The 15157-nt window shown below is 41.9% G+C and overlaps 2 protein-coding genes across 2 annotated transcripts in view; one reads left to right on the top strand and one right to left on the bottom strand.

Moving 5' to 3' along the window:
- Positions 1–7197: 7197 nt before the first annotated feature.
- LOC119064321 (uncharacterized) lies at positions 7198–12358 on the bottom strand. The gene is made up of 5 exons (XM_037165918.2): positions 12278–12358; positions 12109–12217; positions 8053–8524; positions 7797–7894; positions 7198–7709 (listed from the first exon to the last, which is right to left on the bottom strand). The coding sequence occupies exons 1-5, from the start codon at positions 12356–12358 to the stop codon at positions 7525–7527; spliced, it is 945 nt and encodes a 314-aa protein (XP_037021813.2). The 3' UTR covers positions 7198–7524.
- Positions 7973–15157, top strand: part of INO80D (INO80 complex subunit D) — a 69481-nt gene continuing 62296 nt past the window's right edge. Inside the window, exon 1 of the mRNA XM_053656823.1 lies at positions 7973–8105. The gene's annotated coding sequence lies outside the window, so the exon portion shown is untranslated. The remainder of the gene's footprint in view (positions 8106–15157) is intronic.

Consider the following 15157-nt stretch of genomic DNA (forward strand, 5'->3'; position numbering starts at 1 on the left):
GAAGATCTGCTCACTCCTGCTTTACCTTGTTATACCCTCTACCCCAGGTCAATAAAAACTGTCTCCATTTAGATTCAACAAACACTGATACAGTATGTTCTATGTGCCAGGACTGTGCTAGATTTTTCCCATGCATTTCCCTGAATCTACATGAGTACTGTCAATGGTTTTTACAAGTGAAAGAGACTCACTCAGAGTTCTGAGAACAATCCAGTCACTCAGTTACTGCGTGCAGGCCTAGAACTCCAGCCCAAGGCAATCTTCCCTCCTCACTCTGCCCCTTCTGCTCCTTCCTATGTTTCCTTGCTTGTTGTCCAAGGGCTTCTTGGATGTTATTTATCTTTGCAACTAGATGGTAAGCTCCCTGTGCACAGCTGTGTATGGTATTTTCTTTTACTTCCCCACCCACAGAGCCTAACTCAATATTGTGTCCAGGGAGCACTCAAGAAATACTTTAATGGAGGTGGACAAACACTTCGGGCTGCCTCCTTTTCCAACTGTTAACAAAGTTAACTTTTGCAACATAATTTTGTGTTTTGAATTCAGTTCTATGTGGTAAGAACTTGCTGTGTGAAAAAGTACTTCCTTTTAGTCTTAAAGACCTCACTTGAGAATCAAGTTATCTTTGACTTACAGGTTAATTTCATTAATGTTCAGCCAATCTACTTCCTTCATTGACTTTAACACAACCCTGTTCATTTTATTTTCCAAGAAGAGAATTCCTAGCATTTGCTAGGTTTTCTGTCATTCTTCTGAACACACAATGGCTTCTTCATGGCTTTGAGGAATGGCAAACTAAATTGGATGGACGAGTGGTGCTGGCCAAGTAGCTTAGGTGGTTAGAGCATTGTCCTGATACGCCAAGCTTGCAGCAGGTTCAATCTCTGGTTGGGGAGCATACAAGTCAACCAATGAATGTATAAATAAGTGGAACAACAAATCGATGTTGCTCTCTCTTTCTCCCTTCCTCTCTATCTCTAAAATCAATCAATCAATAGAAATTAAAATGCATGGACAAGCTGGCTTTTGATGAGATAATCTGTCCTGTGTCACATGTTCTCATCAGCCAGGAAATTTGCCACAGACGTTTAGCTTGGCCAGCAGTTGGAAAACAAAGAATATTTTTAAGCCTAGCGGTCTCACTTCCTCTCGGCCCTCACCATTTTAATAGTCTTCGGCCAGGCCAGTTCGCACTTTTATGCCTAGACTGGAAAGTCAGTGGGGGCAAGGACTGTCTGTATTGTTCACTCCTTGACTGCTGTAGGACGCCACCAATTTCAGCCTTACATAGTATTCTCTTCCAACTTTTTGTTCCAACCCACAATAAAAAATATACACATACACATACCTAACTAGAGAGAATGCTCCGTGAAATAATACTTCAATTGAAATGACTTTGGATATTTTCTGTTTTACATCCTTCTATTCTTTTTAGTAGGTCATAAGCTGCTAAAATGATTTCTTAAGTTCCTTGTTTCAAACACACTGTGCCAGAGTTCAGGTGAGGTCTTTTGCCACTTTATCACCTAGCACCCTAAATGAGAAGACTCCTGTAAATCATTTTTTGTTAGAGCCAAATGCTAGGGAAATGCCTAACAGTCTGGCACATAACTGGGTGACTAAATGCTTGTGGTTCTGTATTGGCTGAGCCTGTTCTTACTGTGAAAATATACAGTTCAATTGTATTTTTAAAAGTTAAATTTCCATGTACTCAAGAGCACTAATAACTTTAATCAACATGAGAAATCTCACATAAATCATGCAAGAAAATAGTAGATATGTAAGTAGGATTCTAATTAATTTGATATTTATTCTTCAATACTTTAGACATCCATTCTAGAGCAAAGTCCCTTTTCAGTTTTCTAATTAAAGTCCTACTTTGATTCCAGGCACTTTCTATTAATTCAATGAAGGGGAAAGAAGTAGAAATAGACAGTTATGGAGTGGCTATTATATGTCAGATATTATACTACATATGGTCCTACAAATCATCTTATTCAAGCAACTGTGTTAAGAATGAAGGCACTGAGGTGTGAGAGGCCAGGGAACTTGCCCCAGGTTGTACAGCTAGTTAATAAATACAAGCCCTGGGCTTTACACATGGTTTCCTGACCTAAACCCGACACTTTGCCTACTGCCTGACATTGTATGTGCATTTTAAAACAATGCATTAGTGCCTACCCTATGTTTTGTGTAATGTCACAGTGCTACAATATTAGTTGGAAATATTACACATCAAACACCTACTACTCCCTTTGTGGGATGACTCTATTTGGAGATATTTCATGATCCTTTTTATGCCTCATTGTCACAGAAGCCTTTCTTCTTCAATACCTCATAGTGAAACTTAAATGCATTTCTTCTTTAGAATGGCTAATGAAAGAGGCCTGAACTGGTCACAATATTCTCCTGTTATATATTCTGTAAATGCTCTTCCTGTACCTCCACTTTATATATTTTTTAAGATTGTGATTGAGTCTGAAGGACACCAAAAGTCCAGCTAAATTTAAAGTTCTTTGCTGCAGACTTTCAACTACCTGGGTATTCAAAAATATCTGGGGAAAAAAATTCAGTGGACTGTTTCTGTTTTAATGAAGACATCTGGTATGCTATAATCATATTCCTCTTTCATTTTTTTGTGTGTGTTGAATTCAGCTTGTGACTATTGCTAAGTCCACTGTCTTGGGACTGTTTAAAAACAAAACAAACAAAATAATACTTCCTGACTTTGAGCTGTACTGTCTGTAAGGTGTTCATTGGCCAGCATCCAAATAAAGCAGCTGAGCTGAACACAGCACGTATGTGCTGAAGACCCTGCCTTGGGCTGTTTAATCCTCACAGCAACACAGTGAGGTGGGTATTATTATTGTCCCTGTTTTAAGGAAGCTAAGAAGTTAAGCAGCTTGCTCAGGGGTCACCAAGAAAAGTGGCGGAGCCTAGTTTTTTAAGCCAAATGGCCTTGAGTGGAGATTGAGCTCTTAACCACAAGGCATCCCTTGCATAAGAGGAGCACTGGTAAGAACCCCCCCTCCCCGCCATTTCCACAAAACCAAGAAAATAATACAAAGTCTTAAAGAGTAAGTAAGGTCACTGTAGAATCAGGTTGGCACCAGAAGGCTTCTGGGACAAGACTTTGAGCAGGGCATCCAAGCAGGGTGGGATTTCACTGGCAGAGCAGAGGACGGGGGCATCAAGACAAAGATGTCCCTGACTTGCTGAGTCAGGGAAAAGCAGCATCAGGCTAATGAACAAGGTGGGGAAAATTGTAATAGAGTCTTATCTACTTTGGGCCCCTCATTTCTCTCTGGTTTTCCTTAAGAATAAAACAAAATGCAAATACATACTCTAACATAATACAGCATCCAGATATGCATAAAATAGCAACACCAATATATACAATTAATGCAAAGAATATAATTATTAGTTACTGACTGAGGTCTTTTTTTCCTTCCTGGTGTACTACAACTACAGCCTTGCCATTTTTATATGATAATCTTTCTTATTCAAATTTAAATAAAACTGTCTCAGCCCTGGCTAGTGTGGCTCAGTGAACTGATCATCAGCTTGTGGACCAAAAGGTCACTGGTTTGATCCCCCCCCCCGTCAGGGCACATGGCTGGGATGCAGGCCAAGTTCCAATTTGGGGGTGCGCAAGAGGCAGCTGATCGATGTTTCTCTCCCTCTAAAAATAAATAAAACCTTCAAATGTTCGAACTGTGTTAATAGTTACTCCTTATTTTAATTGAATGAGAGGCTTTTCCCAGCTTTACTATTCAATTCTGGGTCAGTAACAAATATATGGCAAAGACATTATAGTACAGGGAAGTCCAAACTTGCAAATGGGCTGGGTTCCAGACATTATTGTACATCAGGTGTTTGGAACCTGGCATTTATTTTCCCATGGAAATAGTGGTTAAGTTCCCAGAGGGCCCACAAAAGCTTGCTTAACCAGGAATGTGACAGAAATGAACAGTGTCACCTTTGTGTTGAACCATGCCTATTATTCTGAGGACTCTATGGATTTCTCTTCTTACAATGTTTTAGCTAATCACCCCTTCTGGGACACAGGTTTTTTCATTATAAATTACAGAAAAATCTATCACTTAGGAAAAGCTATTCTACCCAAATCCAATCTTTAATACTGCGTTAGGGTATTCCTCTCCACTAATCATTACTTAGAAAATGACTTCAGTTGGAAAGTTGTTTTCCTTAGTCTAAGGATACGAGTCAGTAGAGCGGCCCAAGAATGCTTATAGCCCAGGCTGCGACATCACATTTTCTGCCTGCCCTGTGACGAGAAAGCAGTGAAATGACACCAGGGACATGTGTTGCCCCTGCTGGTGCAAGTGACCATCTGGTTCCTAGAGGGTATCTTTTGGACCTGTGTGTGATTAAAAAAAAAAAAAAGACTTTCTTGGTTTCTGACTTGGCATCAGGTAGTAAAACTAGTTCCTGGGTCTCAGTGCCCCAGGGTAGGTGTTAGAACTTGGGAGATTACCCAATCATGTGTTTGGGCTATAACTGAATGTATATCACACAAACAGTCTGAAGAAGCTATGAAATGGGTATCTGTCAAATACAACGCTTGTCTCAGAAACATTTCCTTGCTGGGCACAGTAACCACAATAAAACCAAAATCTTTGTTTTAGGTAGAAACATTACCAACAAATGGTTCCAAAACAGAAATGCTTAAAGTGAATAAAAAAATTGTTTCTATGGCCATCAAAATAGGTTTTAAAAACTTTAGCCTCTGTACACACTTCACTTCTACTTTTGCACCTCCTTGGAAGCTTTTACACTAGCTAGGGACTCCTGGTATGACTGTAGAGTCTGCCTTTACCAAATGGTAGACGAAACATTGGTATGATGAGGGAGGGTTTATATGCACAACCCTAGCCCTCTCCTCCCCTCAAATAAAAATCCCATTAAATTTGTATAACCATGTCTGCTGTTGGTGTCTATTTAAGCACTTGGTGATTCTGTCTGCAAATATTTGCCAATAAAGGCAATGCATTTCAACCAAAAAATAGATTAACTTTTTTGCATTCCTTAAAACACTGTATAGACTTAGGTACCAGACTTCACAAAGGTGAAGTAAGCCACTGGCTGCCACTTTTGAATGAATGAGTGTTGCTGGCTACTCAAAGTCTGTTTTTAGCAAAGACAAGAATACATGGCAGGAACTCAGCATTTCCAGATACACATATGGTAGGCATCTCGGCAAGTCTAGAGAGCAGGAGGAGGATTTGGAATTTTATTGGAAAGTTTTAGGGCCAAGTAGGTCTACGCTCTTTGAAAGTGAAGACAGTTATCTTAACTATAATTAAAAGGATGAAGAAAGAAAAAGGAGGAGAAAAAGGAAAGAAAAACAATACTTTTTAGAGCTCTTGGGGGAATTAAATGAGAGCACATGCACAAAAGTATCCAGCAAGGTTACAAAGATGCATTAGGTGCTCAATAATGTTAGTCAAGTTTGAGTACTTGGAATTTTATTGGGCAAACATAGGGTTATATATGTTTAATTATGTTGGTAATTTTGTTAGCACCTGCAGCTTCTAGGAATTAGAGACATAGCAACTGAAATAAGTTCAATTATCAACTGAAATAAAATACTGACCAATCAAATTCACCAATATTGCAAATAAGGTGGGATTGCTTTCTTGGTTGGGCTTACAAAGAGAAAGACATTGAAATGCTAAGATTATCCACCATGTCCCTATACCCAGATACACATCATGCAAACAAGTTTATTGGTCACCAGAGGGACTGCATAAAAGGGCGCAGTCGGCTTAAAGCAAACACATCTTAGTTTCTTAAAAAATTCAAACCGTATCTATAAAGTCATGTCATACACAAGGAACAAGTTGTTGAAAAACATGCTTTTCAAGTCCACTAGAGTTCTCCATGAAGAGCAGTAACTTCCTTGTTATGCATGACCAATGTGTTTGATCTACAACTGTTTTTTAAAAATGTAAATAGAACGTAACTTCCCAACTCAAGTTTCCAAGATGATGAAAATTAATTTTAATTACTTTACATTCTTCTATCAGAGAAAGAAAAACAATCGCAAAAGAAAACCTCGATGATTTGAGTACTGTATTCAAATTTAGATGATAAATGAAACATGGAAAACGATACATGCATTATCTGAACTTACTTTAATATTCTAAATTTGTAAGCTCAAAAATTAAACATTTTGAAGTAGAGTCAGTTGTTTTTAAATGCCTTGTAATAAATTTTAAATGAAAGATATTCAAGGCAGTAATATTACAAATTAATTCTCACTAGATTAACCAACATGTGTCAGAAAAATAAACTAAGTATAAGATTCAGCATTCTCTGTAGAACAAACAAAAAGATCCTCTGGTTATTTTCTAATATTATTCTCTTTCTCACAAAAATAGAAAAATCTCTCTGCAATTCACTCTCCTCCAGGAAGGAGAGTTCTATGGGGACTGTTTTAGTGGGCGGCACCTTTCTCTCTCACCTCTGTGCTCCCTCAGCATCGGGTAACTTGGATTCTATTTATCTGCCAAGGTTTGCTAAATAAAAAGGATTGATGGCATCTACTGCAATATATTAAAAGTAATTTACAAGGCTGGCAGCACACTGGAAGTTCTGAACAGACAACATTTCACCTCTAACAAACACACATCTCTCCATTCTGTGATCCAACAGGAAGTAGAGAGCAACCTGTGTAATGTACCAAAAATTTAAACCTTAAAACAATCTAAATAAACTTGAAAAGTAAAATGCCTGGATATAATGAATAGCTAATAAGCCATTTTATTTAAAATCTAAAGCTGTCCTTAAAATATATTACCAGCTTTACAGTAACCTTTCCTCCTGGGCAGACCATAAAGGAATTAGGATTATTTCCAGAAACGTGGTCAATTGTACTTAATTTGTATTTAACCCCTCAGTGACCTCTGCCTTTATTTGCACTGTGAAAAATAAACAGCTATATATCATGCCTTTCTGGGCAGTCAATAGATTTTATTTACATTGCTCTGAGAAAAGGAGACAAAAGACATCCTTTACAATTGTCTTTTCAGCAATCTCAGTTGTGAGGGGAATATATAACACAAAATTTTATATATAAGGAAAATATCTACATATATATATCATATATAAATAAATAGACAAACATGTAAGTAAGTATATAAATAGACAAATAAAGACAAAGTGGCTCTGAAGTCTCTTGAAGTACAAATTTATAAACTGACACCAGACACAGAACTTAGATTTGTAACGGAGAAAAATCGTTATGATCCTGAAAAAAAAAATTAAAACACCACCTCCACTAACATGGAAAAAACAGAAAATAGAAAACAATAATCACCGGAAAACCTGGGTCTTGTAAAGATTTCTTTCCATCAGAAGATGCAGAAACATATTTCCCCCTGGTGCAAAGGAAAACGTTTCTCAAGCACCCCCAGTTTCTTCCCTGCTTGTCCCCCCAGGTGCTGGTGTAGACGGCCGGCGTGGACCTTTTTCCAGAGTTGAGAAGTAGAAATTTGTACTTTATCGGGAGCGGGTGCACTTTTCCCCCCGGCCCCCCTTTCCTCTGCCTCCAAGATGGTAGGAAAGTTGTCGTTTCGGAGGGCAGAGGAGCGGCTCTCTGGTGTTATGTCCTCGCAGTGCCTGTAGTGGTGCTGTAGGAGGCTGCTGCCTCTTCTTGTGCAGCCCCGGCAGCCCTGCCTTCTTGGCTGGAGAGTATATTCAGGGATTTCCCCTTAATAATCACCGACCCTGGGAGCACTTTTTACTTTCCAAAATAAAAATATGATCCTCACCCCTCTTGCTTGACAGGGAAAGGCTCTCGCCGGAGCCTAGTGGGGAGCAGTAGCAGCAGCAGCCGAGCTTCCTAGTCCATTGCCAGCGCCTCTCAGATCTGTCAGCCCAGCCGAGGGAAAAGGGGGGAAGGAGGAAAAAAAAAAAAAAGCAGCTGAAAGGTAAGCAGAGGCGGCCCCAGGCCCAGCCCACATCCCCGAGCTCCCGTAGGGCGGCGGGCTGAGCCGCGCAGGCAGGGCGGGCGGCGAGCGCGCTTACGTGAGACCGGGGATTCGCCGGCCTGCGCCAGGCCCAGGACACAGGATGGAGGGGTGAGAGGGGTCGGTGCCGGGGTGGCGGGGGCTGGGGACCTGGGGGCCTCTGGGGCGCCCGCAGGCAGCGACGGCGGGCGGGCGGACCCGGGTCCGGCCGGGGCCGGAGCAGGGCGAGCGGCGCGGCCTACGCGGGCCGGGGTGGGGGTGTGGGGCGGGGTGGGGGTGCGGGCTAGGCCTCGGGCGGCGGGCCCCGCGGCGACCGCACCCTACCTCCCTCACCCGGGCCTCCCCGCGCCCCTGCGGGACCCCGAGGCCTCCGGGCGGGACGGCGGCGCCGCGGGGCCGAGTGTGGCGCTGGCCCCGAGGTTCCCCCGCGGGGCGGCAGGCCGGGCTTTCTGGGACAGGGGCGTCGGGGCCTAGGAGTGGGGAACGGGTGCCCACCCCCGAGCGCCCACCCTCCCCTTCCCCCGGTCTCCCTCAAACGCCCCTCCCCCATCCCGGTAATAGTTAAATTTATTTATCCCCCTCCTCCGCGCTCTGGGCGGCCTGGCCGGGGCGGGGCAGGCGGCGGGGCGGGCGTGGGGTGGGGTGGTGGGGCGGTGAGGAGTCAGGTGCAGCCGCGGCCCGGAAAGTTTCCTTTTAGGCCCGAATGGGGGGGCTGCCCTCCTTTCGGGGAGCCCTGGTCCTAGCGCTCGCGACCCCCGAGGGCGTAGGGGAGAGCACTCGGCTATTTTGAAACTCTTTGCCAGTTCCTGTCCGTTGAAGGTACTCCGCCCCTGCACCCCTCGCCCGCGCCCCACCCCACTCCCCGGCGAGCCCTTCCCGGGCTGCGAACTCAGCCCATTCCCCAGGCGCCCCCGAGGCTGGGGAGAGGGCCTTCTCTTCCCGTGTGGGAAAGTTTTCCAGCGATTTTTCTTAGCGTATTAGTTAGTGACTGGGCTTTTTGCGGTGGGAAGGGAGGAGGTAAATTCAGGTGGTATTTCTTTCTGTCGGTGCTGGCTTTCCTCGTCGCCTTTTTAGCCCTTACCCCGGACCCAGGGGGTGTTCTTTTCAGATCCAGGCACCCCCCCACCCCCGCCCTTTCATCCCGACTCCTGCGGGTCTCAGCCCCGTTTCCTGGGCAGCCCCTTGCTGGAGGGAACGGGAGCGGTGAGGACTGTCAGTGAGAGAGGGCCGGGTTTCTGGAGCGGCCCCCACATGCCGGAGTTTCCCGTCCTGTTGGGTCACTGTCCGATGAAACCAGCACGTGAACAGAGAGCCCAAGGGGGAGAGACCTCGGTTGTCAGCACGCTCGGAAGCATGAAAAATTAGGAGGCAGAGAAGGTGGGCAGGGCAGCTCCTGAGACACGGTTTAAAGATCCGTGGCGGATTTATTCTGATAATAACTATTTGCATTTATGTAATATCTTATATTCGGCCCCAGCAGTAGAAAAATGGGGGTTTTAAGGAAATGTGTTATTGCTGCAACTCAGAAGGGTGTGTGAAGAGCCCTCGGGAAACTGAACATAGCTGACATCGTGTATGGTTTTCTTTTCTGTGTTTAAATGGGTTCAATTTTAGTAATATTTTGGTGCCATGAGCTTTAAAAGTTTTGTTTTTTTTTTAGTTGAAAACTTAAAATTTCAAATCTAGATGCCCTGGTTTTCAGCGATGGGATGTTTCCTGTGGCTACACTTAACCTCCTGGTTTGTTCTTTAGTGTGGAAGTTGGAATGTTAATGTACCCTGCCCCCCACCATCAGCCTCCGGTATGGGCAAGTTTGGAGAGGTTCTTTTTCGTTCTTTTCCCTCCCTTCCCTTTATAGTGGACCTAGGACAGGATGTCGTGTGTGTATGTGTGTGTGTCCTGCCTGGTGGCAGGCTGGAGTTGGCTGGCAGAAGTGTCCCCCACTCTGCCCGCAGAGCACTGTTACCCAGTCCAGAGCGGGCACTTGCAGAGCATGGGTAGCCCTTGACTTGGTCCGTGCTGACTTCTGTCAGGCAGGCGGGTGAGACTCCTTCCGAGATTCTTACTGTGTGTCTTTTCCTGTGGTCTGCCTAAAATAAAAATTTTGTTTCCCCAGTGATAGATGTCCAGCCATTTAGCATTGTTCTTAAGAAAAGCATGATATTTGAGGTCATATGGGTTTCAGACAAAAATGCAAATTACACTTAATGGTTGTTTAACGTTATTGATTAATTGAAATTGTTTATTGACTTGGACGTTTTTATATACTTGTGTATCCAAAGATGTTACTTCTGTTGTGGTTTGTCATTTTTAGAGCATATTGGTTGGAAGAAATCATTTGATGAGTCTCTTTTCTTAGGACATTTTAAGGTTAAAAAAACTCCTTGCCTCATAATTTGGTATTTTAAAGGTACAGCTTTAATTTCACATTCCTAAGCTTCAAAAACTGTTTATGTACAAATCCCAAAAGTTTTGAATTAATTTCCTAATCCTAACTGCCTCAAGGGCTACTTATTCCTGAAGAGATGGTGGAGTTTGTTTTTTATTTATTTGAAACTAATAAAAGGCTACAGGGCAAATACAGAATTAATTTCAAATTGCTACGGTAAGGTACTTTTTGACTCAAATATTTAGTTTCAAAAATAGATATTTATTTTGATTTGTAAGTCTGAAATTATCAATTTTTCCTCTGAAAGATCATAGAAGGAAATCTGTATACCCCACCCCAACTATTTTTCTCAGGAAATCGTGTCACTGCTATTTTTAGAGAAGTGAAATTTTGGTTTAGATGGATTAAAGAATTTTTAAGTGTGAGCATCCAAAATTAAACAAGTCACTTACAAAAAAAGTGCTGATCCATTCATTCCTACCTGAGCTGTTCCCCCAGGGTTGGCAGCTCTCTCTGTACAGGTTCGGAACGATGGTTATGGGTAATGAGAGGTCATTTATTTCTGAGTGCAGTTAGCAGTGTTCTGTGGACACCTAACCTAGTGTCTCCTCACACACACTTGGGAGCTGGTAAGCAGTGGGCGGATAGGTGAGAGTGAGTTGGAGGCAGCAAGTTTTCTCCAGAGCAGATATCTACTGTAAGTACAGTGGAGTTACATCCAAGTCCACTGAATTTATGCTAATGTAACTCTGTCCCAGGGCCCTGACTTTAGTAATGCTGATTTTAGACAATACTTGTGGCTCTTTGGAGACACTTGTAAAGATGCTGTCCACTCAAGCTTAGAGGTAAAATCTGGAGCCTCTTTTTCTCTCTTCCCTCCTTGCACGCACATAAGATGGCAGGCTTCTTGGTTCACACCCTTTTTAAGACAGCTCTTCAGTTAGATTTTATTTGTTAACGCGATATTCTATAGTCAGACACGTTTGGCCTGCCTGGCCTTTGGGTTCTTATCCCAGCTTTTCTACTGGATGGGTTACTTCATCTTTGCTTTCTTTGCCTGTAAAATGGAAATAGCACTTTTTGATGTAAGGATGAGGTGAGATAGCCCCTGTGCTTGGCTCTTAGTTGGTGCTCCTTAAGTATTAATTCCCTTAGCTCACCTTACCTCTCTATTAACACCATCTAAATACCATTTCTTATAATTGTTTGCTTTTTTTTTCTGACTGAAAATAATTCTTTCTCATGTCCATTCCACTCACAGCTATTTATCCCAGGAGATAACCATTGTTAATGTTTTGTTGTTTTCTTTCTGTTTTGTGGTTTTGTGTGTTTGCGTGTGGATACAACATAAACTTAATCCTAGGATTTTCCACTTAACAATGTTGTGTAGTTTTTTTTTGTTGTTTAAAGCTTGGGCTCTGGAAGTAACCTGGACTTGAATCCTACCTATGGGATTTGGGCAAATTACTTCATCTTATTCTCAGTTTCTTCATCTGTGAAAGAAGGCGATCAACATACTTTCTTCCTAGGGTTGCTGTGGTGAGTGAATGAGGAATTGTACAGAAAGCCTTTCGTGTAGAACCTGGTGCATGACCTTTAGATATTATTTTTCTCTATAAAGATTTCCGATACTCTCCGTGTGAATTTTTCAGTGTGAATGAGTTATTGATTCAGTATATACTAATAATACTAGTGAGTAGTGAGTAGATAGAATGTTAAAATTACCTTCGTGGGGCAAGTAAATATTTTTGTACCAGTAAAAAAGGGGCAGTATATTCACAGAAACGTTCAGCAGCTCGATGTTGGTCTGGTCTCTCTTGTCGAATTCTGTGACCTGGTAAATGTAAAGGAGTGCTAAGTACACTAGTGGTCTAAGAAGGTAGGTTTACTTTACCTCTAGCTCCTCCTTTAAAACTTCAGAATGCTTATCCCAAGTAGGTGGCGGTAGGAGCTGCTGAAGCTGTGGCTGTTTCATTCATTTAAGTAACTATGGGCCCTGAAATACAGAGACACATTCACTGCCCTTGAGGAGTTTTTAGTCTAGTGGGGAAGGGAAAAACGCTGACATTTACAATCGTGAATGATAAGGGATAGATTTGCCTGGAGGCAGGGAAGCTATTTATTTTGGCTGCCCTGGGGCAAGCCGTAAAGTGAGGCCTTTGCAGGGGTGTTTCCGCCCTAAACAAATGGGAAAAGCTTTAGAAAGGCCGTTTCTGAAGGTGGGGCCTGAAACACAAGAGTATTCTGTATTGCAAATTGTGGGAGTTGTAGGAATGGGAATTAATAGTGGGGGAGGGAGAGGTCAGCCTGGCCAGGTCCTAAGAGTTTATGTGTTAGGCTAAAGAGTTTGCATTCCTTTTACATTTGCAAGCAGACCCTGAAGGCCCTTGGCCAAATAAATTGTTTGCGTTTTCAAGGGCTTGAGTTGTACAGAGAGTGGAATAAAGGAGGGGAAGACTGGAATCAGACCAGTGAGAGAGCTTCAGAGAAGAGGTGGAAGGTTTGGATTGAGGTGGCGGCAGTGGAGGAGCAGATGGAGAGAAGTGGAGTGGCTGGTTCCAAAGGTAAAGTAGCTGCCTGAGTTGACTCGACGTAGATTTGGGACTCGTCCTTGGATAGACAACAGCTGAAGTTGTAGAAATAGAAGAACTTGGCTTAGTCAGTGGTTCTTAGCCTTTTTTTGAGAATCTGATGAACTTTATGGACCCTTTTCCAGAAAAATGTAGTCACATTCATAATTTTGTACATTTTGTTTGAAACTTGGGTAATAACCTAGTCTTGGGGTAGATGTAGAGAAGAAATAGTCTCTTATTTCTTCAAACAAGAAGAAGTCTTGTTTGACCCACGCTTTTTCTGCGTGACTTTATCACTGCCATCTCATAGATGAGGGTGCAGATGTATAAAGTAAACTCCTCAAGGTGATACGTCTTGTTTCTTTTAAAGATTTCATTTATTTATTTTTAGAGAGAGAGTAAGGGAGGGAGAGAGGAAAAGAAAAATCAATGTGCAGTTGCCTCTCGAACACTTAACTAGGGACCCAGCCCACAACCCAGGCATGTGCCCTGACTGGGAATCGAACTGATGACCCTTTGCTTCACTCAGTCCACTGAACTGCACCAGCCAGGGCTAGGCTACATCTAGTATTTTAACAGTTTAAATGAACTGCTGACATGGAAAAAAATTAAGACATTTTGTGGGATTATTTGGAATTTTATCTTCTTTTGAAAAACCAGAAACCTTGAGTCTGCTTTTTTTTTTTTTTTTTATTTTTTAAATTGCACTAGCTTATTGGAACTGGTTTGAGTCAGTTCCAATAAGCAAAGTTTGCCAGAATCTGCCCCTGACCCACCTTGGTGGCCCACGTTAAGTATTTCACCTAGCATCCCTATAAAATAAGATAAAGAGAATCTAGGGAACATATAGCACTTCAGTGTGGGGGCAAGAGGACCAAAGCCAGTGACTGAGGGCCCGGAAAGAGATTTTGAAGAAAGAGAAAGTGGTCAAATGCTACAGAGAGGTCAGTAAGATAAGGATGAAACCATGTACATAGAGTTTCAGCAACAGAGGCCATTGGCTTCAGATTCTTAGAACAAAAGAACTTTGAGGACTGTAGCTATAACTTTTTTCTTCTTGTCCTGCAATGTAGGCTTTCCATAACAATTGAGAGCCCCTGTGGCAGGGACAGGAACCCAGAAAGCATTTATTGTAAGGGATGAGCAAGTGGAGCTAATAAATGCGGATACCAAGTCAGTCACTGCTCATTCTGGCATTGTCTGACACAAGAACATTGGTATATAGATGCTATATAGGATGTAGACAGTTTCTTTTTAGTATTAGATTTTTTATATGGATTATAGGGAAGAATTCTGAGTGGATTCTTTTAGCATAGCCCCAAGAACGTGGGAAGACCCGACTTGATGGAGAATTAAACTGTACCATTCAGAAAACCGATAGCAGCTGGAAGTGCATTTTAGCTCTGCAGACTCTAGATTAAAATGATAATAATCTTTGTAAACTACTACTAGAGTTTCTAATAGTATTTAATACTAAGTGATTACTATGTGCTGAGTACCATGCTAAGCATGGTTCATGAAATACCTAATTTAATTCTAAATGACTGAATTTGGTACATACTATTATAATTCTCTTTACCTGTGAGAAAACTGAAACCTAAATAACTTGCCCAAGGTCATGGACCTAGTCATTAGGAGAACAAGATTTGAGCACTGGGCTCTGATACTCACTAGTGCCAGAGTGTTCTCAACTTCTGCATAAACTCCCCTTTACCTTTCTGATAAACCAGGTAAGGAGCTCAACTACTGTAAAGGCCATTTACATTTAAACTCATAACGCATATTTATTTTTCCAATAATAAATGGCACATAGTGGACATTCAGTAAGCATTTGATTTATTTTTAAATATTTTAGTTTGAACTTTATACTGAAGATTGTATCTCTGGGTGATAGTTTATTTCACTGATCTTTTCAAATCACATCAGTTGATTTTCATTTCTAATGTTACTACTTTACACATTGATATGTGGGATGTTAGTATTTAAAAAAATATACTGATCTGTTTAGTATTTCCTGTTTTACTGTATGCAGTTGAACTAAAACAAAAAAACTTAAAACGGGGAGCTTTTGTAAAAGACTTTAAAGTATGTGACTGAGATAAGTATACTTGTCATCTGGATTAATTATATTAGAAAACTAAAATTCTGAGAGTTTAGGTTCATGCTGTATTAAAAATTGTAAGGTATGTTGCAGTTCTAGG

The sequence above is a fragment of the Artibeus jamaicensis genome, unplaced genomic scaffold, assembly GCF_021234435.1.
Source record: "Artibeus jamaicensis isolate MK-2021 breed Jamaican fruit bat unplaced genomic scaffold, CSHL_Jam_final contig_1015, whole genome shotgun sequence".
Classification (NCBI taxonomy): domain Eukaryota; kingdom Metazoa; phylum Chordata; class Mammalia; order Chiroptera; family Phyllostomidae; genus Artibeus; species Artibeus jamaicensis.